This window comes from Grampus griseus (assembly GCF_964374135.1).
Source record: "Grampus griseus genome assembly, chromosome: 20".
Taxonomy (NCBI): domain Eukaryota; kingdom Metazoa; phylum Chordata; class Mammalia; order Artiodactyla; family Delphinidae; genus Grampus; species Grampus griseus.
In genome coordinates, this window is record NC_139014.1 from 9,597,479 (window position 1) to 9,625,379 (window position 27,901).

The 27,901-nt window shown below is 50.9% G+C and overlaps 1 protein-coding gene across 1 annotated transcript in view; it reads right to left on the reverse strand.

Moving 5' to 3' along the window:
* Nucleotides 1–4,964: 4,964 nt before the first annotated feature.
* The window catches only part of TIMP2 (TIMP metallopeptidase inhibitor 2), a 51,505-nt gene continuing 28,568 nt past the window's right edge, over nt 4,965–27,901 (reverse strand). Inside the window, exons 2-5 of the mRNA XM_082678081.1 lie at nt 19,214–19,314; nt 17,045–17,153; nt 9,196–9,320; nt 4,965–7,917 (exon numbers count right to left, since the gene is read on the reverse strand). Of these exons, the coding sequence (XP_082534207.1) occupies nt 7,720–7,917; nt 9,196–9,320; nt 17,045–17,153; nt 19,214–19,314 (533 nt within the window). The 3' untranslated portion in view covers nt 4,965–7,719. The remainder of the gene's footprint in view (nt 7,918–9,195; nt 9,321–17,044; nt 17,154–19,213; nt 19,315–27,901) is intronic.

Here is a 27,901-nt window from a genome sequence, read left to right on the forward strand (position 1 = left end):
TCTCGTAACACCCCTCTGCACACCCGCCTGCCTCCCCCAAACTCCCCCACAAGGCCTCTCACTTGATCCGTCTGGGTGTTGCTCCCGCTGCTGGGCTTGGTTTGATCTGCTCCTTTCCCCTCAGGTGGCTCTGGTTTTCCTTTGTAGCACAGGGGCACTTTGCACAGCTCTGTTACTGTCCTCAAAGCACTGCTTGCAACTTTTTGGCCTCAGGACTAGATTATACAAACTTTGCAAGAGTGTTCAAGACCCTGCCTTTTTAAATTTATTTTTATTTAATTAAATTAAATTAATTAATTAATTTATTTTTTATTTATTTATTTTTTTTGTGGTACACGGGCCTCTCACCGCTGCGGCCCCTCCCGCTGCTGAGCACAGGCTCCGGTCGCGCAGGCCCAGCGGCCACGGCCCATGGGCCCAGCTGCTCCGCGGCACGCGGGATCCTCCCAGACCGGGGCACGAACCCGTGCCCCCCGCATCGGCAGGCGGACCCTCAACCACTGCGCCACCAGGGAAGCCCGAGACCCTGCCTTTTAACTCCTGGCACCACCTTGCTTTTGAGCCCTCTGCCCCCAGCACTGCCCAGGGAACACATAGTAGGCCCACCTAGACTTCTCCTTGCCGTGTCTGGGCCTGCCTGGGAAGCAGGTGGGTAGAGGCAGAGGGGCCATGGCCCGAAGCTGCCTGTTGAATGGTGTTGAATGGTTGAATGGCGACTCAGTCTGTCTAGTACCTGGGAGAAGAGGTGGTAGATGTCACCCCCAAGCCAGAGAGGCTAAGAATCTATGGTGCCTCCTCTCCCCTCCTCTTTCTGGCTGAAAACCAAGGACTCCGAGGCTCCAGAAGGTGGTGAAGGACCCTGAGGGAAAGAACCCAGGTTCTGAATCAGCCTTGGAGGGCACCCACCAAACATCCCCATTGGTCTTGGCAAGAAATAAACTCCTTTGTGTTAGTCCCTGGGATACTGGGCTCATTTGCCACGGTATCCAGAGCTGCCTTAGCTGGTACACCTTCGCTCTCAGATCACAGGAAGGTAGGATAAGGCTTTCGGGCCCCAGGGTTGTGGGCGTGCTGCATCTGAGGATGAACTCTAGCAACTGGGAATACAGCAGAGCGGGCTTGATATACCTTGAGTGTTTGGAAGGTGTCCCATGATGACAGGGTGACACTTAGCAGTTTGCCCAGGACAGTGCTTCTGTACACCTCTTGATACTACTAATTGTTAATAGCACCCGCTTTCTCACTCAGAAGTGTCCTGGTTTGGAAGAGAAAGCACATAGGGATGAATTTCCCAGATAATTGAATTTTATTCTTTTTTTAAGTTTAGAAATTACAACTTGGAACAAGGTATCTTGGTGTGATCAAGTGTCTTCACTGAGACTAGGATTTTGCTGTCATTGTTTCAAAATTCAGAAAAAGGGAGAGAAATCTGCCTTTGTCCTGGGGGGAAAAAAACACATAAAAACAAACCACTACAAGGCTCTTCCTGCAAGTGGAAGGAAAGGGTCCCCACCTGCTGCTGGGTGGGCGTCGATCTGTGGAGGATAACCTGCTTCTACCTGAGCCACGTCCTTGTTGGAGGCTCTGTCCGTGGTCCTTGGGAAGCAGGGCAGGCGTATGTTCTACTGAAGAGCTGGGCCCAGGATTCTGACTCTGCCTGGGTTCGAATCCCAGCTCCAGTGCTGAACGGCTGGGTGACCGGTAACTCAAGCTTCCCAGGCCCCGGTTTCCCCATCTATCCAATGGGAAGGTGAGAGGACCACCCCTCAGAGTTGGCAGATGTTAAATGAGATCATGTACGTGAAACATTTAGCACAAGTCCTGGCGTGGGATAAACGTTAGCTATGACTGGAATTATTAGGTTTATCAGAATGATTTCCTAAGCAGTTGCCCCTGGGAGTTTAGGAGCAGAGTCTCCTGAACTGGGGACAGATCATGGAGGAAGATGGAAAGGACTCATACGCGAAAAAGAGTTATCACGGCAGGCCCGAGACCTCTCTCCCCCTGGAAGGTCTGCTTCCGAGGTCTGGGAGCATGGATTTCTAATAAGAGTGGCTCCTGTGCCCCAGCTGTTTGTGGATGTTGAAACCTGCTTCTGCTCTGGGAGTCTGGGGTTTTGCTACACGCTGGGCAGAGGGCGCCAACCTGACCAGCACCCAATACAAACGCTGGGGGCTAAGTCTCCAGGGAGCCTCTCTGGTTGGAATCTCATTCCTGCTGCCCACCCGCCCAGCCCCACAACCCAACTTCACTTCAAAGGACAAAGCAAGGACACGTTGATTGGCCTAAAAATAAAAACGAAACTTTAAGCTTTCTTTCTAGGTGATGTATGCAGCCTTCCCTCTGCATCCCATCCTGGATCCTGTCCTCAGATCCTCTATAACACTCACCCTTTCTTTGATTTTGACCCCCACGTGACACCCCACCATTCTGCAGACTCCGACTTGGATTTGGTTCACGCTTCTGTTTCATTTAATTAGAAAGAAACATTCCTCCAAGTTGTTACTGAATGAAAACAAGCAGAATTCTCTCCTGTTTCTGAATGTCTTTTTTTTCTTTTCCCCACAATTTGTTTCTTGGAGGAAGAAAGCTATTAGAGCTAAATGATTCCCCAAATCAAAGCACTGCCTTTCACTGCAAGATGATTCAAGGCAACTGCCTGTGACAGGGTGAGCTATGGGTCGGCTAGAAGCTTGAACCCAAGGCCAGAGATAGATCTGTCCGTGAACTTGAAAGTCTTAATGTAAAACCATGGCAACAGCACGTCGCTGTTAGGATAAAGCTGACCCTACTGAAATATTGCAGCTCCACCATCTTGGTTTGATTTTAAGTTAGATCAGATAAACAGATCCAGGAATAATTAGGAGGGAAAAGATAGTGTCCCTCAAAGGTCTGAAGGATTTTCACCAGCCCTGATGGTTCTCCCACTGCCGCCCTGTCCCCCACCCCACCCCCACCCACGATCATGGTCTTGGGAACTGGATCCTGCAGAGGCTGCTGCCGTGTTTCCACTTTGAACCCACATGTGTCTGTTGGGGGTTCCGACCAGAGAGCAGGTTGTCCTCAGTTGCCCCCATTGCTTTTCTTTCGCAGAATGAGCAAGGCTGAGGGGGAAACAGTGGTGTCTGGTAGAATCCCTAACAATCTGGTTACCCCATATGTGGGTCTTCAGACTGATTTAAAACTGCCTGCAAAGATCAAGAAAAACTGGGAAAATTGTTGAAACCGGATCATGAGTGCATGGAGTTCGTTTTGTCATTCTGTGTTTCTGTCTGTGTCGGAAAATTTCCACAAGAAGTGTTTTTAAAAAGTCACATTTGACCTAAACACACAAAATGAATGAAACGTTTGTGTTAAGACCCCAAATGTGGTCTGCAGGTTGGGACGGGCACCAATGCCAAGTAAGGTCATTTGTATGACACAGAAAGTGTTTGTATTATTCAATATTATTCTAATACACCTCTGAACCATTTCCCCCATAGATCTCATCACATGGAAAGAACAATCCAGATATTCCTGCAGTGGATGGCATTTAATGCTTTGTCTCACTAACTCTTTACTGCCTCATGAGGCAGCTGTGAGTTTGTTCTTGCTGATTAGGGATCTGCTACAGAAAATGGCAAACACGAATCTTCCAGCTTGTCCCTGGAATAACAAATTCTACAAGTGGGCCAGAGGGTGGTCATGTGTTCGAACATACCATGAACGGACTTTCATATGGTGACTCGCAGTGATATGAGACTCGGTTAAAGTTTAAATGATGATGGGGGGACTTCCCTGGTGGCGCAGTGGTTAAGAATCCGCCTGCCAATGCAGGCGACATGTGTTTGATCCCTGGTCCGGGAAGATTCCACATGCTGCGGAGCAACTAAGCCCATGCGCCACAACTACTGAAGCCCCTGTGCCTAGAACCTGTGCTCCGCAACACGAGAAGCCACTGCAATGAGAAGCCCGTGTACCGCAACGAAGAGTAGACCCCATTCACAGCAACTAGAGAAAGCCCGCGGGCAGCAACGAAGACCCAACACAGCCAAAAATAAATAAGTAAATAAGTTAATAAAAAGAATGATGATGGGACCATTTTTTCCAACTTGAGAGGGAGAGAAGGGAGGCAGGGCAGGGGGGCAGGGGGGCAGGGGAAGGGACTTGAGGGAGCGACTGCAATGTAGGGACCTTATTTGGATCCTGATTCAAAACAACAAACTATAAAAAAGCATTTACGAGACCATCAGAGATGTCTGAACACTGACTAGATCTTCCATGACATTCATGGATTCTAATTATGTTTTCAAGGTGTGATAAAAGTATTTCGGAAATGTTTTTAAAATAGTTTTTGTTTTGGGACTTCCCTGGTGGTCCAGTGGCTAAGACTCCACGCTCCCAATGCAGGGGGCCCAGGTTCAATCCCTGGTCAGGGAACTAGATCCCACACGCCACAACTAAAGATCCCATGTGCCGCAACTAAGACCCGGCACAGCCAAATCAAAAAATAAATATTAAAAGGCTAGTTCTTGTGTTTTTAGAGATATGTACTGAAACATTTACAGATAAAACTGGTTGACATCTGGAATCTTCCCTTACTGATAATCTCGGGCAGGGTGGTTGGGGGAGTGGGTGCAGGAAGAGAAGAAAGACAGTGGGTTCATTGTGGACGATGCAAGATGGTTGCAGGGCTCTGCTTTCATGTGTGAGTGTGTGTGTGTGTGTGTGTGTGTGTGTGTGAAGTGCTCCGTAACAGAAAGGGAGAAGTATGTGCTGAATGAAGGGGCCCCGTCCTGCCTCTTGGCCAGTTTAAGAAACCATATTCCCTGTCGTCTGCCCCACTCTCTGCCACATCCCACATAGGCCTCTAAGCGTCCAGGCCTGCTTCTCAGGGGATAAACCAACCCGCACCCTCCCATGTTCCTAATCTAGAAAGCGGCAGCTCGGAACGTCGGACACGATCACACAGAGATAGCCAGCGCTCTCGTTGATAATACTGTTTATTGTCCACGGACCGAGCGGTCACTCGAGAATGACACAAGGCATCGGAGACATGCGCTGTCTGCTTGTCGACTTTCAACAACTCTCACGTGTTCCCAGCACAGGAAGGTCTCAGACTTCATATTCCAGCAAAATCACATTGCCCCAAAAGTAAAAAAAAAAAAAACGAACAAAAAAATCCAAACAAAAACGAACAAGATCAACAAAGCTTTAAATTACGGCGGCAAGTCCGATATTTCTTAATACTTATCAAGCCAAGATTTGGAAATAACTACAATGTAAACTTTATTTTAAATATTTTGAGTTGCTTGCAGAAGTATAGAGGGAGGAAAGAGCAGTGCTTAGAACATAACATATAAATTAAACAATGCTGAATGCAGCCTTCTTAAACTATATATATACGGCAACTATTTACCCTTGAGGGTATCTGAGTGGCTTCTCTCGGCCACCACCAGGTACTTCATCTTGACTTTTTTTTTTTTCTGCTCAGCATGGCTACAAGACGGATGTGCGTAGACTGAATATAAAGGCCATCTTTTAGAACCAACCTACTCAAAGATTCTTTGCCTCGTAATAATTGGAACTGGAGAACAAAAGATGGGAGACGGAAAATCAACGATACTCAAGGAACTGAAGAAAAGGTCTGAAGGAATCACCATCATAGGCTAGCTACCGCGCCATTTCCACTCTGGGTCCACTGCTCCCACGATGCAGAAACCTTTGAAAAAAAAAGGTGCGAGTCTAACCCCTACCAAGGGTAATAAAAAATACAGCACAGGAATGATTACAACTGATGTCAGAAACAAACCAACACATTTAAAAAAAATCAGCAGAAACAGGAGTAAATGTTACATATGATAACACCGTACAGGAAGCAGACGGGGGTGGGGTGTTATACTGATTGGAGGGTCTGGTGTTCTCGTATATACTGAAATCACAAGGACTGGTCCATTATGACATCTTACAAACTTTCTATCACTGTACAGCATGAAGACGCCCTTGGAGCGGGCCGGATTCCTGGAGAGTCCCCTAGTCTGCCCTAGAAAGGGAGTCATCAGAATCTGTGCTGACCAGGTCCCGGGTAGGCATGGGGGCTGCATGCCATGGTGGGGGAGGTCAGGAGTCTTACAGGTGCTTTGGGGTCACCGCAGAATAGAGCAGGCTTAGAAGATGACTTTGGAAGAATTCTGCAGAAGGACCACTCCCAGGCTGACAGACTTCAGTTTCACTGTGTGTGTTTGCATATAGCGTGCATGACAAACTCAGAACAGTTTATCTTTAGAACACAAGTGGGAAGAAAAAGGAGATTATCTTTACTGTTGCTGAGAAATTTCTGCCTCTGCTAACTCCCAGTTTACTGGCATCAGGAAACCACCTTTAGGGAACAGATAGGTTCCCTAGTTCCCTATGAACTTTCTTAACCGAGAGATCTTCGTAATACAAGAAATATAAGCAGAGGTGGGTACACTTGTAATTTGGGTTCACATATTCTCTAAAAATTCATCTTTAGAAGAATAATGTCTCTTAAAGCTGGCCACAGAGTCCTGGAGGCCCAGAAAGCAATGAGAATTCTACTGACGCCACCTCCCTCCCAAATCCGTCCTTCCCTGGGGAGGACTTCATTCTACGCTGCGTTAACTTCACTCTCGGGAACCCCCGCATGGCACAGTGACAGTCAGTCTTTGAGGGAGGTCATACTCTAAACCTCTGGCACCTGCTTGGGGGCCTCTGAGGCGTGTTGGGGGACAGAGCGGGACCCAGCTTTTGATGTCCTCAGGATGTGCAGACGGCACAGCCAGCTCATGCCACCAGCCACACACAACCCCTCGCCAAGCAAATTCGCGCCCCTCCACCTAGATGCCGGAGGCCAGAAAGAGAAGCAGGGAGCGAGGGGCCTCAGCAGCTCAGTAAGGAACTACAAGGGCAGCCAAGCCCCGCCCCCGCAAATGTCTGCCCCAGGGCAGAACGTGGCAGGTTCCGCCAAGGGCTGGGGTGTGTGTTGGGGGCCAGGGATGGGAATCAAAGGACTTGGCTGGAGCTGAAGCTCCTTGTCCCTGCATCGCTACAAGGTCTGGGAGGGAGGCTCCCGATGGAATTCTGCAGATTAATACAATTAACTGGGGCTCCATTAAGAACAAGCCACCGGTACAGGGCTGCTCCCAGACACACAGAAGTCACAGGTACTGGGAGTCCGTGGTGGGCATGGGGGAGTCTGCGGGGGTACAGGGCACTTACAAGGGGCAGGGGCTGCCACCCTAGGGCCAGAGGTGGAAGCTGCAGGAACTGAGGGACATGCCCCTCTCAAGAGGAAAGGGACCTGGTAGGCCTGCTACACAGTCTGGCAACGACCCTCAAAAGTTTCTACAAAATGCACACTTCCAGGCTCTGCCCTGACCAGGCTAGGGGACCCTTAAGTCGCTGCCTGCTCAGCGTTTGTGACAGTGCCAAGGCTGGGCCTGGGAGGGAAGCCCGAGCGTCCTGCCCCTGCCCGCGCTCAAGGATGGGAGACCGAGTTGCGCAGTGTCCAGGCTGGCGGGTGGGGTATGGGACCCACCTCTGCCTCCAGACCCACAACGATGTTGAAAAGGAAAACGGGGGTGGGGAGGAGAATCACACTAATTTAGACCCACTTGGATGACTGTTTTATTCATGCTGTTTCCAGGAAGGGATGTCGGAGCTGGACCAGTCTGAACTCTTGGAGGCTTTCAATTGGCCACAGGGGTGCTGGTGGCCTGCTTACGGGTCCTCGATGTCCAGAAACTCCTGCTTGGGGGGTGCCGCTCCACGGTACCACGCACAGGAGCCGTCGCTTCTCTTGATGCAGGCGAAAAACTTGGCCTGGTGCCCGTTGATGCTCTTCTCCGTGACCCAGTCCATCCAGAGGCACTCGTCCGGAGAGGAGATGTAGCACGGGATCATGGGGCAGCGCGTGATCTAGGAAGGGGGACGCAGAGGTGGATTCAGTCAGGGACCAAGGCCACTCACGGGGGCATCTCCAGAACCTGGCAGTGCACCAGGAAGGGAGGGAGCTGGGACTGGAGTCCAACCCGCTCCATCAGTAGCCTTCCCTGAGCCCCATACTCTCCAAATGGTAGTAGGCAGCCTGCCCAAGGCGGGACAGTACACAGTCTCTGCACCCCCAGCAACTGTGAACGCGCCTCCACTTTGGGCCATCTGGTCTACCTTCTCTGAGCATAACAAACTGGCTTCAGCTCAGCCCTGCCCTCCTGGGAGTATAACAATAATAACAATAAAGGGTCTTGAATCTACTGGATAGGTTCAAATCAAATTAAAAGGACGTTGTCTTGCTCCCAAGCACGCATGGGTTTAGAGGGGATCGGCAAGTAGCATTTTGGCAAAAGAACCTGAGTTCACAGGAAGGTGAACACCTTCAGGCCAAGCAAGGAAAAACGAGGAACTCGCTTCTTAACTTCATGTTGGGCACAGAGGAGTTCGCTGGACCTACGTGTAGCTGTAGGTCGGAATTCACGTTCTGAACGAGCTAAGGACAGGAGGGCCCATCTACCAGGATGGGCAGGAGGGCGGCACAAGCAGCGCCAACCGGCAGAGGCCAATCCCCGCAGCCTCACACAGGGCTGCGCTGGGCCAGCATCTTCGGGACCCAGACTCGCATCCTGTGCTGGGGCAGGGGGAGGGGCAGTGCTGATGTGTTAGCAGACAACAGGATGGGAGCCCGCGGGCCGTGGAGGAGATCTCACCTTCTACGGCTGCTTCTAAGCATTAGCACCGCTGTAACTGTGTTTGGTGCAACCTCTGGGCCGCTTTTAAGAAGAGGGGCTGGGGCTTCAGCACACAGACCCCACATTTACACGGACCCACGCATGGAAATGGCTGGTATGTTGGCAAAAGCACAGCACCCGGGACACTCTTTCACAAGGCACACAATTCTCTGCCCTTGTACATTTGTAGAAAGATACTCCTAGGACCATGTTCTCCCCACGAAACTCCTCCTCCTAGAAGGCTTCCTTCCTAGAAGCCACAGGCCACATGGTCAGATTCCCCTCACCTCCCAAATGTCCCTGGCTGGACATCCTCACTTGTGGGTAGGCCACACCTCCCCAGAGCCCTGGCCTAAGTTGGGATCCCAAGGACTGAGAGGCCCAGGAAAGCCAGGGATCAAATCCCAGCAGTCCACGCACCTGGAGGAGGTGGTGGTGAGGCGGAGCGTGGGAGGAGGTAGTGGCGGCTTACCTTGCACTCACAGCCCATCTGGTACCTGTGGTTCAGGCTCTTCTTCTGGGTGGTGCTCAGGGTGTCCCAGGGCACGATGAAGTCGCAGAGGGTGATGTGCATCTTGCCGTTCCCCTCGGCCTTTCCTGAGTAGACAGGGGTCACCAAGCTCAGGACGAGTCCTGGGTTCTCATCCTTCTCCTGCATTTGGATGTGGCTTGGGCATAGGGTCAGTTCTGACAGTACCGTGTGCTGTGGGCTCAGTCGTGTCCCCTCCAAAATTCAGATGTTGAAGCCCTTACCCCTAGCACGTCAGGATGTGACTGAATTAGGAAAGAAGGCCTTTCAAGAATTGATTAAAATGAGGTCATTAGGGTGAATCCTAATCCAATAGGACTGGTGCCCTTATAAGAGGAAGAGATTAGACACAGACAGACAAAGAGGGACGACCATGTGGGGACACAGGGAGAAAGTGGCCATCCACAAGCCACAGAGAGAGGCCTCAGAAGAAACCAACCCTGCCAACATCTTGATCTTGGACTTCCAGACTCCAGAATTGTGAGAAAATAAATTTCTGTTGTTTAACCAGTCTGTGGTTTTTGTTATAGCAACCCGAGCACACTCATACACTGTGGAATATTTATTCTGAGTATAAAGAGAATGCAAGCTCACTGTAGAAAACTTAGAAAAGGTAGGAAATAATTTTTTTAAAAAATTTATTTATTTATTTATGGCTGTGTTGGGTCTTCGTTGCTGTGCATGGGCTTTCTTCACTGTGGTGCGCAGGCTCCTTGTTGTGGTGGCTTCTCTTGTTGCAGAGCACAGGCTCTAGGCACACAGGCTTCAGTAGTTGCAGCACGCAGGCTCAGTAGTTGTGTCTCACGGGCTCTAGAGCGCAGGCTCCGTAGTTGTGGCATGCGGGCTTAGTTGCTCCATGGCATGTGGGATCTTCCCGGACCAGGGCTCGAACCCGTGTCCCCTGCACTGGCAGGTGGATTCTTAACCATTGCGCCACCAGGGAAGTCCGGTAGGAAATAATTTTTAAAAACTTCTCTCTTTTCATTACCTAGAGCTAAATTTTGATGCATTTCCTTCCAATATTCTTTTATGCACACGTATTCACACACACAAGATCATGTTGTACGTAGATTGTATTGTTTCCTGGTTTCTTTCCACCAAATATTTATTCCTAAGCATTTCCTCCATTTGATGTTGAACTTGTAATTCTGAGTTGTTCCGTTATGAACAGTAAAAATAGAATTTTATAAAGTCAGAAATCTGCCCTGAATTCCTTTTATTGGGGATGATGAGACGCTGTGGTACCTTAGGCTCCTGACTCAGCCCCCTTCCTCCTTTTGTGAAGAGTTCTCATTGGTGACAGCCCGGGCATTAACTGAGCAGGAGAAAAAGACAAGCCAGTGTATTCTGGTGACTGACAGAACCTAACGAGGGCCAGGGAGGTCGTCTAAAATCTTGTCCCTCCTGCTACAATGGCACCTCGTCAAGAGGCACAGATACCCAGTGATGACACCAGAGCCTGGCAGAGAGCGACACGCGGTTCCCTCAGAGGCAGAGAGGAGCCCCGGGCTGCACCCTGAGCACCTCGGCTTGACAAAGCTGCAATGCATCCGACTTAATGATCTCAGGCATAGCCCTGGCCACGGACAATCTGCTAATAGAAACATAGCTCAGCGAAGCACTGATGCAGCTTGTCGTCAACCGCGCCCTGTCGGGAGGAAGTGAAACAGAAATCTATTGCCAGGGGAAAGATGAGATGGGCTGCCTGAGGCTGCGAGCGGCACCAGTGACATCCTTTGCCACCTGCCCATCCTTTGCTGGGCAGGTGGCAGGAAGCAGTCCCCAGGTATGAATTCTCATGCTCTTACCTCTTCTTTAAACACGCCTCTTACCTTCAGGAGCTCTATTTCTCTTTGTATCTGTTTAGAGTTGTATGACATTCCAGGTAAAGAAACGTATCAAGGAGCAGAATGACTACTGCAGCATTCATTCTGATCCTAATAACTAAAAAAATATACGTCTGGGTGGCCTTAAACTTCAAAAATAGCTATTTTTTTTTCTAGGCCTGTAGCTACTTTCTATGAGTTCAGAATAGATGAGGAGCAAAATGGACAGATGGCAAGTAACTCCTTCCCACAGCCTGGTTTCTTCTGGCATTTACTACCTTGCCCAGGCTGGTCATTCATCAGAGGCAGGCTGAGTTCTCAGTCTGGTCTCTCCCTCCAGACTTCCGGAGCAACTTCCACTGTGTCAGGTGACGGGCACCAATATCCCACTTCACATCGTTCTTTGCCTTTCTTACGTATCTTGTTCCTTAACCAGCTCATAAACACGAAGGGTAAGGGTTGTGTCTTAATCCTTTTTTATCCATAGTTCCTTGCACATAGTAATGGCTCAATAAAAGTCTGCTGACGATGGCATGGGTATCTGTTCTAACAATGTGCTTCATTACCTTTTTCTTGCTGTCTTCCTCTTTAATCTTTTCACCACCAATTCAAACTTCCACAGAGGGCATAGAGATGAAATGGAAATTGTATAGTTTCAGTGGTCCCAGTTACTGGGCTCACATGAGCTTTAACTGTCACGTGTAAACGGTGTAGCATCTCAGAATGTTAAAAGGCGACCCCTTTCAGTAGAGGTAATTAAGACTTGGTTGGGCACGTGAGCATCTGTCTGCCTTGGAAAAAAAGCAAAGTCTTTCTTGGCTACAGAAAAACAGGAATTAATTAAAATTTGTAACTGAGGGTTGTATGTTTATTTTTCCTTCCGGAGGAGAGGACTGTAGAAGAAAATTACAGGGCCGATTCCATAACAGTTCCTGAACACAAGCGTCTCACGGAGCCAACTCAACATGTGAAGTTGAGTCATCAGCCCAGGAGGAGGTGGGCTGCCCCAGGCTATGTGGTCACTCCTGGGGCTGCAGCCAGCGCTGGCTGAGTGGTTTACTGTGCCCCGTGATTCTTGGTTAGCCCATTCCGACTCCAGGAAAACAAGATCTAGAGTCTGTTCTTTAGAAATTAAACAGATTTGTTCCAGAGCTGTCTCGCTGAGCCAGGGAAGGAAGTCAGATTAGAGAGGTCCCTCTGTAATGGGGTGAGTCAGCCGCCAGTGGAAGTGCCTTTTATTAATCTTATGTTCCACGGCCAGTTAGGGAACTAAAATGTGTCCCATGTCACTTGCTTGCTTCCAATACTAAATGTGAGGTAGTCAAGATGATAGGCACACAGTCACCACATGAATTCCTCTTCAAGTGTTTTTAATTTTGATTATAAGTGGAGCTACAATTTGGATGGTTTCATGTGTAGCAAGCTTCTGAAATGTGTGTGGCAATTACTTGTATAACTGTCTTCTCATTCAGCCTGGGGACAATTGAAAGGGCCTGTGGTAGGAGCAGCACAGGTCACATACATGTTACATGTTAAATAGCACATATGAACGGCTGAGCTTCCACGTGGGAAAAATATCAATGTTATCACGAGTGACTTGAAATCGTGAGGCTTTCTGCACTTGACTCACGATGCTCCCTTTGGACATGAAGTCCTTCCCTTTCAGAAAATGGTCTGAGCACAACTGATTTTCCCTCCACGTCCCCCAAAAGAAAGAAAAGCAACCACCAGGAAAACAATCACCACGCGGCCACCACGTGGACCTCCGCTCTTGTCCTGGACCCACCTGCTAAGCAGCCCTGCGGTTTCCTTGCACTCTCGGGGTAAGCGGAACGGGGCAGGACCCAAGCCCCACGCTCCACGGAGACACTGCTGGGGCTCCTGACTGCTGGACATAAGCCATCTCCCCATCCTGCCCCAGGATCCGGCCAAAGGGCCCCATGGTCTGGACCACCCATCTCGTGGAATAAAGGGCGGTGCCCCGCTCCTCAGAATCTCGGGGCAAGAGGCAGGTCTGATTGACTGAGAAGGGCCCCAGGAGATGAAATAATGTCCAGAGGCTACTGACCTCGAGGGAGGTGACCAACCACGCTGCTGGGGCTCAGCTCTCCTGAGCGTGTGCAGACTGGCTATTTGGCACCTCTGGAACAAAAGGTCTGCCTTGACCCAGAGGAGGGCAGGTTCTCAGTCCTGGCTGCACACTGGACTCTCCTAGGGAGCTTTACAAATGCTGATGCCGGGGCCCCACCCCTGGAGATTCTGCTTGAATTGGTCTGGGGTGCCGCCTGGCCATCAGGATTTTTGCAAACTCCCTGTGGAATTCCAACGAGCAGTGCATGTGGAGGACTGCTGGGTTAGGCGTTGGGGCAGTGAGACTTCGAAACCTGGACCAATGATGGAAGAAGCAGAGTGTAACAGACCCAGGGGTCAGGCGGACCAGGGTCTAAATTCCGGCTGCACCATTGCACCACTCCCCGGCAGCGTGACGCTGTCAGGCGTGTGCTGAGAAACGCCTGACCAGCAGCTCTCCTGGGAGGAAAAGCTCTGGTGTGTAGCGTTTGCCCTAATTCTGTGGTGTAAATACTCCCCCTCTGGCCAATTTCAAGCTGCCACCATGACATCAACCGAAGTTTAACAATCGGCTTGAAAGTGAAAGTGGGTTCAGGCACACACCACGGGACCTGGGAACACGGCTCCAGCCTCTACTCCTCAGTTTTCCTCATCTGTAAAATGGGGATAATAGGGGGTAGTGAGGATTAAATGGAACCCACATGGAAAGCATTTGGAGAACGTCAGTGCCAGGAAAAGGGCACTCCTATTTCTATTAACAGGGAGCTGGTGAAGCCTGATGTAGAGGCCTTTAAGACAGAGCCTCAGCGTGGGTAAGGATTCAGCTGGGCATGTCTGGAAGCAGGTCCTAGCCCACACTGAGGTCGCTTTTCCACCAGGAGCCGCCCACGACAGGATGCAGGCTCTCCCTCCTTGAATAAGGGCTTCGGCAGCTCTGCAGTTTGGCCAGACAGCCCTTAGAGGGCAGTGTGGAGACTCAGCAGGATGGCTGAGGCTCTCATTTTAAAGGGTGTTAGAGACAAGGACAAAAAAAGGACACAGAAAATTAGAAGCCTTTGATTGGCTGGGGCAATAAGGTCCCTGAACCAGGTGTGTCTCCGCCAGTGCCATTTCCTGTGCTACTGTGATGTCACAGTCAGGTTGTCAGCTCTCTGCATTGTGATTTTTGTCCTCATCCGCTTCTCTCCATTTGATATTATCTTTCCTACTGTAAAAACAGTAGATACTGCAAAGGTGAAACGGTGCAGCTGTTTTGTAAAACAGTCTGTCAGTTCCTCAAATGGTGAAACACAGAGTCACCGTAGGTCCTGCAGTTCCACTCCTAAGTATCTACCCAAGAGAAATGAAAACACACGTCCAGGCAAAAACTTGCACACACATGTTCAGAGCAGCATTGCTCATAATAGACAAAAGGCAGAAACAACCCCAGTGAAATGCTGAATGGATAGGAGAAATGCTGAATGGGTAGTACATCCATCCAGTGGAATATTATTCAGCCATAAAAAGGAGTGAAGTGCTGATACATGTTATAACATGAACAAAACATTAAAAACTTTAAAAAACATTATGCTGAAAGAAGCCAGACACAAAGGACCATATGTTACATGATTCCATTCATAAGAAAGTCCAGAGTAAAGAAATCTACAAAGAAAGATTAGTGGTTGCTGCGAGCTGGGGTCAGGGGAGAGTGGGAGTTAGGAAGGTAATAGCTAAAAGGTATAGGGTTTCTTTTTGACTGTGCTGAAGGTTGCACACCTCTGTAAATACACCCAGACCCTTGAATTATACACTTTAAATGGGTGAATTGTATGCTGTGTGAATTATATCTCAATAAAGATGTTAAAAAATAATAGGTGCTCAAAATAAAACATTTAGGAAGTTCAGAAGGGCCTATAAAGGAAGGAAAAAAATCTCCCATTATCCCCAAGGAGAGGGACAAAATTCTTGAGGTATTGACAAAGAAACTCACGGAAGCAGGTGCTGGATGTGAGCATTTTGTGGAAGGGAGGGAGGTACTTGTCCAAGGAGAGATCCCAGAAGCCTCCTTGGCCCCACTGCACCTCCCTCCCTGCAGCACCGCCCTTGCACGGCCAAGGTCAGTACCTTCTCCCGACACTACATCTTCTGGGTCCTGGCACCTGCTAGGGTCTCTGCCTCTTTGTACCTTTTAAGCATTCACTCACTATTCACATTTCCCCACGTGTGAAACTTATCTTACTTTCTTTAACTTATTCTCCTGTCCCCCCGCGGGTGGGAACATGGGCTTCCTGACAGCAGGGCCCCAGGATCTCTCTTCCTGAACCCCTGCCATGCCGAGCACAGAGCTAGGCACCTAGGGGCACCCGCTAAACATGTGTTGAAATGTGTGAATAACCGGGACGGAAGAAAATCCCCCAAATCATGGAGATTTGGATTTGGAATTCATTTTATGATTAAATTGGGATTTGGGGAACAAAATAGGATGTCGGTCTAGGGGAGATGTCCTGTCTCTTCTTTTTTCTTAAGTTTGTGATCTGACTCCTACTTTCCCTAGAAGAGGGCAGTGAGGTTCCTTGGCTGACCCAGACAGCACCGGCCAGTATAGGGGCCACCAGCTGCAGATGGCCGTTCACATTTACATTTAAATCAACTGCAATGAAGTAAAATGAAAGCCCCAGCCCCTCAGTTGCACGAGCCGCAGCTCAAGCGCTCAGCAGCCGTGTGTGGTTCGTGGCGGCCATACCGGACAGCACGGGCATACAGCATTTATGGCATCACTGGAGGTTCTGTTAGACCGGGGCGGGGGGTCTCAACTCGGGGTGATTCTGCCCCTGCCCTGGGAACATCTGGTGATGTCAGAGACCCCACGACTGGGGGGAGGATGTTACAGCAATCAGTGGGTGGAAGCCAGGGATGTAGCTAAATGTCCTACATGCATAGGAAAAGCCCCCCAACAAAGAATGATCTGGTCTCAAATGTCAATAGCGCTGATTCTGAGGACACCTGCTCTGGACTCTGGGGGGAAGCCTAGGTGGGTGGGCAGAGGAGGCAGTAGAAAGAAGTAAAGGGAAATCATTTTATGTAAGAATAAAAGAGTATAATTTTTAAAAGAGATGCAATGATAAACAAAATGTGGTCTATCCATACAACAGAGTATTATTCAGCCTTAAAAAAGGAGGAAATTCTGACATTTGCTGCAACATGGCTGACCCCTGAGAACATTATGCTCAGTGAAATCAGCCCATCACAAAAGGGCGAACGCTCTAGGATTCCACTTTTATGAGGTCCCTAGAGGAGTCAGATTCACCGAGACAGAAAGCAGAACAGAGATTGCCAGGGCTGGGGCGAGGGGGGCGTTTAACAGGCATGGAGTTTCAGTCTGGGAAGATGAAGGTTCTGGAGCTGGATGGTGGCGATGGTTGTACAACAATGTGAACGTGCTTCACGCCACTGAACTGTACACCTAAGAATGGCTAAAATGGTCAATTTCATGTTATATGTATTTTATCACAGTAAAAAAAGAGGGATACGACGAACAAAGCAGCAGGTGAGTAGAGAGCGTAATAATATCAAGAGATTTAAAATGAGGTTTCAACTCTCCTTCCCCGCCTCCTGTCCGGGCTTGAGCACTTCCAGCATCTCACCTCTTTGCGTGCACCTGACCTCAAATTCCCTATGAATACCGGTTTACTTTGTTCCTTCCCCTCAAGTCACATTGGTTCCACTAGTCTAACAAGGGGAATGTCTAGGACAGGAGAAAATTCACTAATTCTCTGACGGGAATTAGGCAGGGAATCCCCGAGACTTCTGAATAGCACTGTGTGTATCGTCAGGGCTCTGTTCCACTTTGAGCCGCCCTGCCTCCCCACCTCTGGACGGTCCCTAGGCACGTTCCATGCCCATATCCACATACACACCTGCAATGAGATACTCCTTCTTTCCTCCAATGTCCAGCGAGACCCCGCACACTGCGGAGGAGGGGGCCGTGTAGATAAACTCTATGTCCTTGTCAGGTCCCTTGAACATCTGGAAAGAGGAGGATGAGAAATGTAAACGAATTGGGCGGCACGGCCACGTTCCCATCCCGAACACGGCGGGGCGCCCCGACATGCACCCGTGGTACTGCCAACATGGAAAAGGGGATGGAGATGTACCAGTAAGACAGATCAGAAGACGACCATTCCTAATGCACGGGATTCCCTGGAGACACTGATTTACTTCTTAGTGTGGCAGTTGTCACCAGGCTGGGCATGAGACTGTCATCCAGAAGGACCCGCCTCAGATAACACACCTGCTCTCCCTACCACCTGTGAGGTCATCTCAGCATCCCTGGGGAGGGGCTTATGTATCTCCAGGTGATTCTGACACATCACGGAGTATCACCACTTCGTGTATTTCCAGGAATTTTACGCACTGGCTACTTGACGGGGACCAGAGTGGAGAGGCGCCTCTCAATTAGGACGTAACTCCTTGGGCAAGTGGAGTTTGACTTTTCAACTTGTGATTTTCTTACAGCCTCTTGGGAACAGACCTGCTGCCCAGGTGAAGGGGTGCATTGTTCCAGTGCCTGGGCAGGAATTGAGAAAGCCACAGCCAGGGAGCTCCTGCGGCCCCATCGGGGACAGGGACAGGCGGTGGCCTGAGTGTGGACTGAGAACTGCCCTCCACGCCAGTTTTGGGGGTGCAGGCTGCTGGAAGCCGGGTGAGCGGGGGTGGGGGTAATGGAAAGGGGAGCGCACGCATGCACCAGGACCACACAACAGAGGAGCCTAAACATGGCTGTAGATCACAGACACGCGGGCTCCACGATTCCACACGAACTGCATCAGGACTCTCGCTGTGGCTAAACCGAGATTAATAGCGTTGTTTGGTTTTGGGGGGAAGAGTTTCAACAAGCAAACTCAAATGGAACAGGGTCATCCCAATGTCACGACGAACCCGCTTTGCAAGAGCCACACCCCAACTCATGCCAAGAAAGGTTATCAATGACGTCTGTCACCAAAGGGCTGAAAGTGCTTCCTTGCTGTCAACACCTGCCTTTTCACGACCCCTCAATGAGGCGTGAGAGCAGAGACAACTGTCCTTCCCGCTTCATAAATAGAGATGTAGGCACTGGGTCACCTCTTTAAATGACATAGGCACAATGATTAAGCATTTCTTTGACCTTCTGGTAACATTTATGTTCTATTTTTTATTTCTGTAACAAAATTAAATATGGATGGCCACAACTACTACCCAGGTTGAAACGCTGTTCCTCCAGCTGGAGCCTAGAATCTTCTTCCCTCTTGTAGACCAAGTTAGTTATTGTCAACATCAGCACTGGTCCTGTCTTCCCAACCTCCCCGCCATGTCCTCCCCTCTCTCCCTCCCTCCCAAATATGGGCTCCTTGCCACATGACCTCGAACACAACCACCATTCTGAAAACCTAACAAATGCCACCACCCCCTCGGTCTGCAGCCCCCAGTGCCTCCCGTCCCTCCCCTCCCCTGGCGAAGCATCTTCTCCGTCACCGGCCAGGCTGCCATGTCCATTTCCTTCTCAACTCCCCTCTCTCAGGAAGTTGTCCCAGCACACCTGTCCACAGGAGTCCTCCTCTGTCCAAATCCCCCCTCCTCTTAGAGCATAAAGCTAACCCGGTGAGACTAGAGTCCACCCGCAGTTTGGGGGAATCAGGTCACCTGCTCTCACATTGGTCGTGGGCTCCCAGAGGCAACAGCCAAGTTCCCACTGCCTCTGAACCTGCCATGGAGAGGTGAAGAGGCACTCACAGAACGTTCCACAGATGCTGTGAACTTGGTAACTTAAGGCTGAGGCTCACGAAGATGATGCATTTCTGAAATAACCTAGCTGGTGGGAACAGACCACGCCCACACCACTTCTCAGCATTTACGGATTAAGGAAAATCAGATCCACTTGTGGCTTGACGCCCTCGTTCCTAGCTGTCTGCCTCAGAGGTGGATGGACCGAGTCCTAGGGACCCAGTGGTGCACTGAGGTGGTGGGCCAGCCCCGCCCGGTCCCCGGCCCTGCTCCCAAAGCTCCCACAGCTCTGCCCAATGGAGCAACGCAGGGACAGTGGCCGTTACCTTTATTTGCTTGATCTCATACTGAATCCGTTTGATGGGGTTGCCGTAGATGTCATTCCCGGAGTCCACCTCCTTCTCGCTGACGGCTTTGGCCCTGATCACTGCAAAACAAAGACAGAGAGGTGAGCAGAGTCCCCGAAAGACTGTCCTGGCTCTAAGGACGGGGCAAGGGGCAGCAGGGAGGTGGGAGGTGAGGGGCAAGATGACCCCAGCCCTGGGTACAGCATCAGACTCCATCCCGAGGGGGAGACTAGGAGTGAAGCTAGAGCCCTCTGTCGACAGGTTGCCAGAGCAGAAGCTCTCGTCCCTCACAACAGGGGGCTGCTGGGGCCGTCACTGATTTGAACAGCAGCTCGCTGTTGATGTCACGCTTGAGTACTCTGGGGCTTTTCTTCTTTCTCCCCAGTGTGTATGTATCTGCGGCTGGGGAAGCAGATAAGCACACTGACTGGTCTGCAGTCCTGATCTCGCAGTTAAGGATGGTGAGAGTCCCCACCCCCCATAGCCAACCGGCAATCAGGCTCTCTTGGGCTGAAGGCTGAGGGGGAGTTACCTACCTACGAGGGGCCCCATCACATTTAGGTTGGGGGTCTTCCATCTAAAAGGTCTATCTCGTCAGCCTCCTAACCTGTCCTCAACGTGTCCCTGAGAGATGTCGCAGGGATGATTCTCTGTAATAACACATACTCTATCAGAGGCACGGCAGAGGAAGGTTGAACATTTAAACTATTGAACGGGAGGAGGAGACATTCAAGAGCAACTCTAGCAGACATAAGGGACGGATGCCGAGGAAAAAGGCCAAACAGAAAGAAGGATGATCCTGGAACGTGACACGAGATGAAGGAGAGGGGAAGAGATCAGGCTGGGAAGGTTCCGGAATGTTCCCTGGGGCCTGAGGCTGCTCGAGAGCCATGCACCCCAGGGCTTCCTAGTAGCAATTAAGCCCAGACTCCGCTCCAACCCATAACCTGACGGGGCGCGGATCAGCGGTTCACCCTGTCACGGGCAGAGCCCTCCCTTTTTTCATTTCGAGGCTTATCAGCTGGTAGCACGGCCTGTTTTAATGGCTTTAAAAGCTTTGTCCTGGGCTTCCCTGGCGCAGCGGTTGAGAGTCCGCCTGCCGATGCAGGGGACACGGGTTCGTGCCCCGGTCCGGGAGAATCCCACATGCCGCGGAGCGGCTGGGCCCGTGAGCCATGGCCGCTGAGCCTGCGCTGTTCAGGGTCATACTGGATGAGGGTCACGTGAGTGTGGGTGTGAGCAAAATAAAGAAACAAGGAGCAGACAGGCTCAGAGGCACCTCCCACCTCCACTCCCCAATGGGCAGCTGGAATCTCAGAGCCCCCAGGCAGGGCTGTCTTTTCCCGTAGAGCAGGGAGGCCCAGGCACACGGATCCCCATCTGTGTCCATCCCCCTGGACCCCTGAAATGCGCTCTGGATCCCAGCCTGGCACCAGAGCCCCACGCCACAGCCCCAGCGCCCCACCCAGGCCCAAACCCATCCTTATTTTTCCTTCTGTCGGCGCTGAGTCATGACTGGCCAAGGCCACAGGTTCCTGTTTCCCAGGCTGAGCCTGGCCCCAACCTACAAAGCCACATCTAGGAAATGCCACCCTAAAACAGAGGGCCTTGCCCTTGGTAGCTGGTCAACCTGATCCCAGCGTCTCCTCCCAACCCCCACCCATCCTCCCTCCGCAGCACATGTTATCTTTTCTCAGTCACGTCCCGTGCAGCTCAAACATCTTTTTCGGCCGCACACTGCCCTCGTCTAAAACAGAAGACCCTGTGCAGCCTGGCGCCAGCCAGTGACTATTTCGGCTGCCGTGGTGGACCCCCACTCTTGCTGTTCCGCCAGTCCATAATACTCCCTGAATCTGAACCTGCTCAGGGGTGTCCATACCTCTAGACAGGCAGTTTCTTCTGCCTTGAATGCCATCTCCCTCTCTCTGCCTGGAGAACGTCCTTCAAGACCCAGCTGAAATAGCCCTTCCCCATCTTCCCTCAGGGAAATCCTGTCCTCCTGCAGCACTTGGTATATTCCGCAACTCTCATCCACTCTGCTGTAAACATCTGTACCCATCTGCTCAGGGCCCTGGGAGCTTCTAACAGACAGAAGCTATGCTCTAACCACAGAACAGTTAGGGCTCACTATTTGCTGAGCTGACCCTGAGATACTTGGACGGCAGCACAGGTTAGGTTTGTCTTGGTCCCTCTTACGACCTGCCTCATCTATACCTTATTGCAATGCTGCACAGAAAGGTGTTTATGCAAATCAGTAAACATCAGGTTAGTCCTGTCCTAAGTTTGCTCTTCCGCGGCATCATCCTCAGCTCATGACATCAAATGAACCAGGAACATCCAAAGGAGATGACAGTTCTAAAAGGAGCAGTGCTGCCAGATTTTACTATGGTACGCCTAGTTCTGCATTGCTTCTACTATGGTACGCCTAGTTCTGCATTGCTTTTACTATGGTACGCCTAGTTCTGCATTGCTTTTACTATGGTACGCCTAGTTCTGCATTGCTTTTACTATGGTGTGCCTAGTTCTGCATTGCTTTTACTATGGTGCGCCTAGTTCTGCATTGCTTTTACTATGGTGCGCCTAGTTCTGCATTGCTTTTACTATGGTGCGCCTAGTTCTGCATTGCTTTTACTATGGTGCGCCTAGTTCTGCATTGCTTTTACTATGGTGCGCCTAGTTCTGCATTGCTGTTACTATGGTGCGCCTAGTTCTGCATTGCTTTTACTATGGTGCGCCTAGTTCTGCATTGCTGTTACTATGGTGCGCCTAGTTCTGCATTGCTTTTACTATGGTGCGCCTAGTTCTGCAATGCTTTTACTATGGTGCGCCTAGTTCTGCATTGCTGTTACTATGGTGCGCCTAGTTCTGCATTGCTTTTACTATGGTGCGCCTAGTTCTGCATTGCTTTTACTATGGTACGCCTAGTTCTGCATTGCTTTTACTATGGTGTGCCTAATTCTGCATTGCTTTTACTATGGTACGCCTAATTCTGCATTGCTTTTACTATGGTACGCCTAGTTCTGCATGCTTTTTGGAACTTTTTGGCACTGCTTTTCAGAGGTCCAGCACCCTGCACAATGCTTACTGCATTATAGGTGTTCAATAAACACACTGCTGGCCATTAGAAAATAAGCAAAAACTCAAAACTACAATGAGGTACCACTGCACATCAGTCAGAATGGCCATCATTAAAAAGTCTACAAATAACAAATGCTGGAGAGGGTGTGGCGAAAAGGGAACCCCCCTACACTGTTGGTGGGAATGTAAATTGGCGCAGCCACCATGGAGAACAGTATGGAGATTCCTCAAAAACTAAAAATAGGGCTTCCCTGGTGGCACAGTGGTTGAGATCCGCCTGCCAATGCAGGGGACACGGGTTCGTGCCCCGGTCCGGGAAGATCCCACATGCCATGGAGCGGCTGGGCCCGTGAGCCATGGCCTCTGAACCTGCGTGTCTGGAGTCTGTGCTCCGCAGCGGGAGAGGCCACAACAGTGAGAGGCCCGCGTACCGCAAAAAAACCCCCAAAAAACCAAAAACTAAAAATAGAGTTGCCATATGATTGAGCAATCCCACTCCTGGGCATATATCTGGAGAAAACTATAATTCAAAAAGATACAAGTACCCCTGGGCTTCCCTGGTGGCACAGTGGTTAAGAATCCGCCTGTCAATGCAGGGGACACGGGTTCGAGCCCTGGTCCAGGAAGATCCCACATGCCACGGAGCAACTAAACCCATGTGCCACAACTACTGACCCTGTGCTCTAGAGCCCATGAGCCACAACTACTGAGCCTGAGTGCCATAACTACTGAAGCCCACATACCTAGAGCCTGTGCTCTGCAACAAGAGAAGCCACCCAATAAGAAGCCCATGCACCACAATGAAGAGAAGCCCCCACTAGCTGCAACTAGAGAAAAGCTCACGTGCAGCAACAAGAACCCAATGCAGCCAAAAAAACAAACAAACAAACAAACGATGAAAGCAGCTTTATATTCATAGTAGCACTATTCACAACAGCCAAGACGTGGAAACAATCTGAATGTCCATCGACAGATGAATGGATAAAGAAGATGTGGTACATATATACAATGGAGTACTACTCAGCCATAAAAAAGAATGAAGTAATGCCATCTGCAGCAACATGGATAGACCTAAAGATGATCATACTAAGCAAAGTAAGTCAGACAGAGAAAGACAAACACCATATGATATCACTTATATGTGGAATCTAAAATATGACACAAATGAACATATCTATGAAACAGAAACAGACTCGCAGACATAGAGAACAGACTTGTGGTTGCCAAGGGGGAGGTGGGGAGGGATTGGGAGGTTGGGATTAGCAGATGCAAACTATTATATACAGGATGGATAAACAACAAGGTCCTACTGTAGAGCACAGGGAAGTATATTCCATATCCTGTGATAAATCATAATGGAAAAGAATATGAAAAATAATATATATATATATAACTGAATCACTTTGCTGTACAGCAGAAATTAGCAACATTGTAAATCAACTATACATCAATAAAATTAAAAAGAAAAGAAAAGAAGCAAAAACTACTCCCCAACAGCCAAGAGACTCCATTCCATTCCACACATCAAGGTCCATGAATTTTTCTCTTATAAAATCTCCTACGGCTCCCAGGCAGTCTGAGTTCTTAATTGAAAGGGGGCAGCAGTGGGGCTCCATCCTGCTGTAGCCCCTCCCTGCTGTGTAGCCTCAGGGAAGTTCCCTGACCTCCCTGGGACTCAGCTGCTCACATCGGAAATGGAGACACCGCCGCCAGTATCTGCACACCATCAAGGTGTGGGAGGACTAAGAGATGGGGGGCACGTGATGCGGTGCCTGACACACGATGCAGGTGTAGCTCAGGACAGAACAAACACAGCACCTCGGGGACTTCCCTGGTGGCGCAGTGGTTGAGAATCCACCTGCCAACGCAGGGGACATGGGTTCGATCCCTTGTCCGGGAAGATCCCACATGCCACGGAGCAACTAAGCCCATGCGCCACAACTACTGAGCCCACATGCCACAACTACTGAAGCCCGCGCGCCTAGAGCCCGTGCTCCGCAACAAGAGAAACCACTGCAGTGGGAAGCCTGTGCACTGCATCGAAGATCAGCCCCTTCTCACCACAAATAGAGAAAGCCCTCGTGCAGCAACAAAGACCCAATGCAGCCAAAAATAAATGAATAAACAAACAAAAAAAAAGAAATGGAAGGAAAGAAAGTGAAGCAAGAGAGAATAGAAAGCCCAGTTCTATGGAAACCTTCCCCAAAGTGTCAACACCCTCCAACCACGAAAGAGAGATGCTGGGCACACACCTGTCCACGTAGGTGCGAGGGATCCACAGCGCTGAGCTGCTCAGGGCAGCAGGTACCATCTGGGCTCAGCACCACTCTGCATGGGGTGGGGGGGGAGGACACAGGCAAAGCATCGGCTGATGAATTGATCACAGCCAGAGGTTCCCACAGGCAAGTTACAGAGAGGAGACCTGAGGGGCCTCACAGGGGAGGGAGGGCGGGGCAGCAGCGCACAGTGGACCCCAGCCAACTCGGCTGCGGACATCCCGACCCTCAGCTTTCTGCCCCCGGCACGAGCCAGAGTGGGGACTGTCTTCCATGCCAAGCTCAGAGTTCCGAGTTGGACTGTCTTTTAAGTATAAATCCAAAAAGCATGGGCCCCCTCCTGTTGCCCAAAGGGAAAAAGGGGTAAAGTGTGGAAAGGTCTTCAGTAACAGTCCCTGCCTTCGAGGAGATCCAACACAGGCAGGAAGATAGATGATGGACAGGAAAACCAAGAAGCACACTCTTTCCAACTGCCAGTGGCGGACAGAGGAGGCGGCAAGAAGAGCTTTCCAGAAACGTGTTCCCTGCACCTAGCACAATGGGCATAACCCTGAGCTCCAGACTGGAGGCCGCTCCAAGTGAGGGATGGGCCTCTCTGAGTCCCAGGCCATTTAAAGGACAGGGCTGGGGAGAAGCAAAGAGACCCAAAGAATCTGGGAAGAAGTTAAAATGGAGGCATGGACTCATGTTTACCAAACACCTACTGCATGCTGGGCCTGGTGTTTGGCCCTGGGTTGGGGGATCAGTCTCGGTCCTGTCCACCCCCCGAGTGAGCAGCTCTGCTCCACCATCCTGCCCCTGGGGAACCAGAGGCAGCAGTAGGAGGCAGAGTCTTTATAAAGATTCCTGTTCGAACCGCTTTGGACGCAAAAATGATGGCCTCTCCCTGGGCTGCTCAGATTTTTTCTTCTTTCTCTTCTGCCGTTAACACAACATCTGGGTTTGAGATCAAGGGTGATACACTGGCTGATGAATTCACTGCCAGATGTTGGCTACTGGAATGCACAGCCGTGGACTTAATTCAAAGCACAAGCAACCGCAGAGCCCCTGCCCCCACCCCTCAGGCTGTGGACACCACATGACGTCACTTCCCCCGCTAGGAGCCTGCAAAAACAATCCCTAGTCCACCCAGCCAGATTTGGGATGGAAAAGAATGGGGTGGGTGGAAAGTCAAGGTTGCGGACGACGATCCAAAGAACACAGGCTACGTTCAGACTCCGAGAGATGACAACAGCCCAGGCGAAACCAACGGAGGCCAGACTGTGCCACTGCCCTGGGGCGAGGGGACAGGGAGGAGGCTGGCAGGAAACCTTGGGTGTCCCCAGCATACCCTGTGGCCAGGGCCGGTCCAGAGGAGCAGCACAGTCGACCAGCCCAGGCCAATTTAAGTCTCTCCCACACCCTGCCAACGTCTCAGTCCTCGTGTGTCTGCAGACCTTATCGGGGAAGCAATGGAGATGAACAACAAGCCAAGGACATAGTCTATGGGGGAGCCAGGCCCCAAAAGAGAACTGCCTGTCAGAAGTTCATTTATTTCACACTGAAATAAACTGAATTATCCTGACTGTCTTCCCACGGGCCCAACTTCTCTCCAGAGGAATGCCATATGCTACACGTGCGAACGTATCCTGTAGGACCCTTCCCAAGGGGGCTACGCTGCTCGGCGTGGGCTCCCGACCCCAGAGCACGGTAAAACTGTGGATTCAGGACTCTGACTTTTAGACATTCACGGCCTTGCACCAACACACTCAACACCCCAGAATCCCCAGACCCCAGAGCCTGCCCAGGCAGAGCTTCCGGCGCAGGGAAAAATCACGGGCCTGCCTGCAACAGGTGCGGGAATCTCCAGGATTCGGAAAAACATCTAAATACAAGGTCAAAACCCTGACCCGGGCTTCCCTGGTGGTGCAGTGGTTGAGAGTCCGCCTGCCGATGCAGGGGACACGGGTTCGTACCCCAGTCTGGGAAGACCCCAAATGCCGCAGAGCGGCTGGGCCCGTGAGCCATGGCCACTGAGCCTGTGCGTCCAGACCCTGTGCCCTGCAACGGGAGAGGCCACAACAGTGAGAGGCCGACATACCGTGAAAAAAAAAAAAAAAACAAACTCTGAACCATCTGAGTCTTATGTGTCTGCACTGACTCAGGGCAGCAAGGGTGCCTCAGCAGCAGCAGAGGCCACCGTCACCTCCCCGCCCACCTACTGCAGCCTCCAGCTCAGATCTGGAAGGGGCGCCCAGCGAGACAGGCATTAACACGGACCTTGCCGCCCTACTCTTCAGTCTTGGTCGCAGCCTCGTGGAAAACGCCCAGTGGTCCCTCCGGTGAGGCGCACACAGTCTCAAAGCCATCCGCTGTGCGGGAGAGGTCAGGGGCTTTCGACTGGCCGGCACATTTGCCAAAGACCCTACTGGCCCCAATCAAGAGTGGGTGGGGGCCGCTCTGCTGCTGTGCCTGGAACGCGAGCCCTGGTTTGAGAGTAGAGGGTCACTTGGTCCGTTTCCTTGTCTCTGGGAAAAACTACACGCCAACCATTTCAGAGGAACTCAGAAAGCAACGATTTTGTCCCACACAAGACCCAGCCCCCACTTACTCCAGGCCACGCTTCGGACCCCCAGCTCTCCAGGTGTGCTCTGCACTGCTGGGGTACTTGGGGAGGGCTGGAGGGTTCCACACTCTTGTCCACACTCTCCAGAGAAGGGACAGCACGAGGGTAGACATCTACACCCTCAAATCACAGAGCTACCAAAGTCCTCGCTTAATGCCTGCAGCTACATCCCGAGGCTGCCTCTTGGGATGAGTCTCTTGTCCCTTTAGGGTGGACACAGTGACACTGTATGGCTGGTTGAGCTGGCGGAGGCCCCTTAACCTTTGAATTTTGATGAACTTGCCCCAAGTCCCAGAGGGTGGACTGGGCTGCCTCCAACCCGGCCACCACTAGCCCTTAAGGGTAGAGTCAGAAATGAGGGGCGCCCCACTTCCTGCGCCCACACCCCAGACACACAGCCTGCTGCTCTGCCCCACGAAAGCTGTAATGAAGTGATCATGCTTTTCAGAGCCCTGCTCTGGATTACTGAGGGATGCCTAACTGCTTACAAGTAACTAAACCATCTCAGTGGGCTGTGGGGAGCATGATAAAGACACTGTGAGCCTTTGCAGTGGGCTGCATCCGCTTCTTTGGGGTGGGGGGCAGACCGCACCAGCTACAGGGCCAGGGGGCGGGTGGATGATGATTTAGAAAGAGGGTCGTGCTCACATGGACTGCAGACCGCTGGGACTCCCCAGGTTTCGGGGCCACGCCCTCCCCCCAACAGAA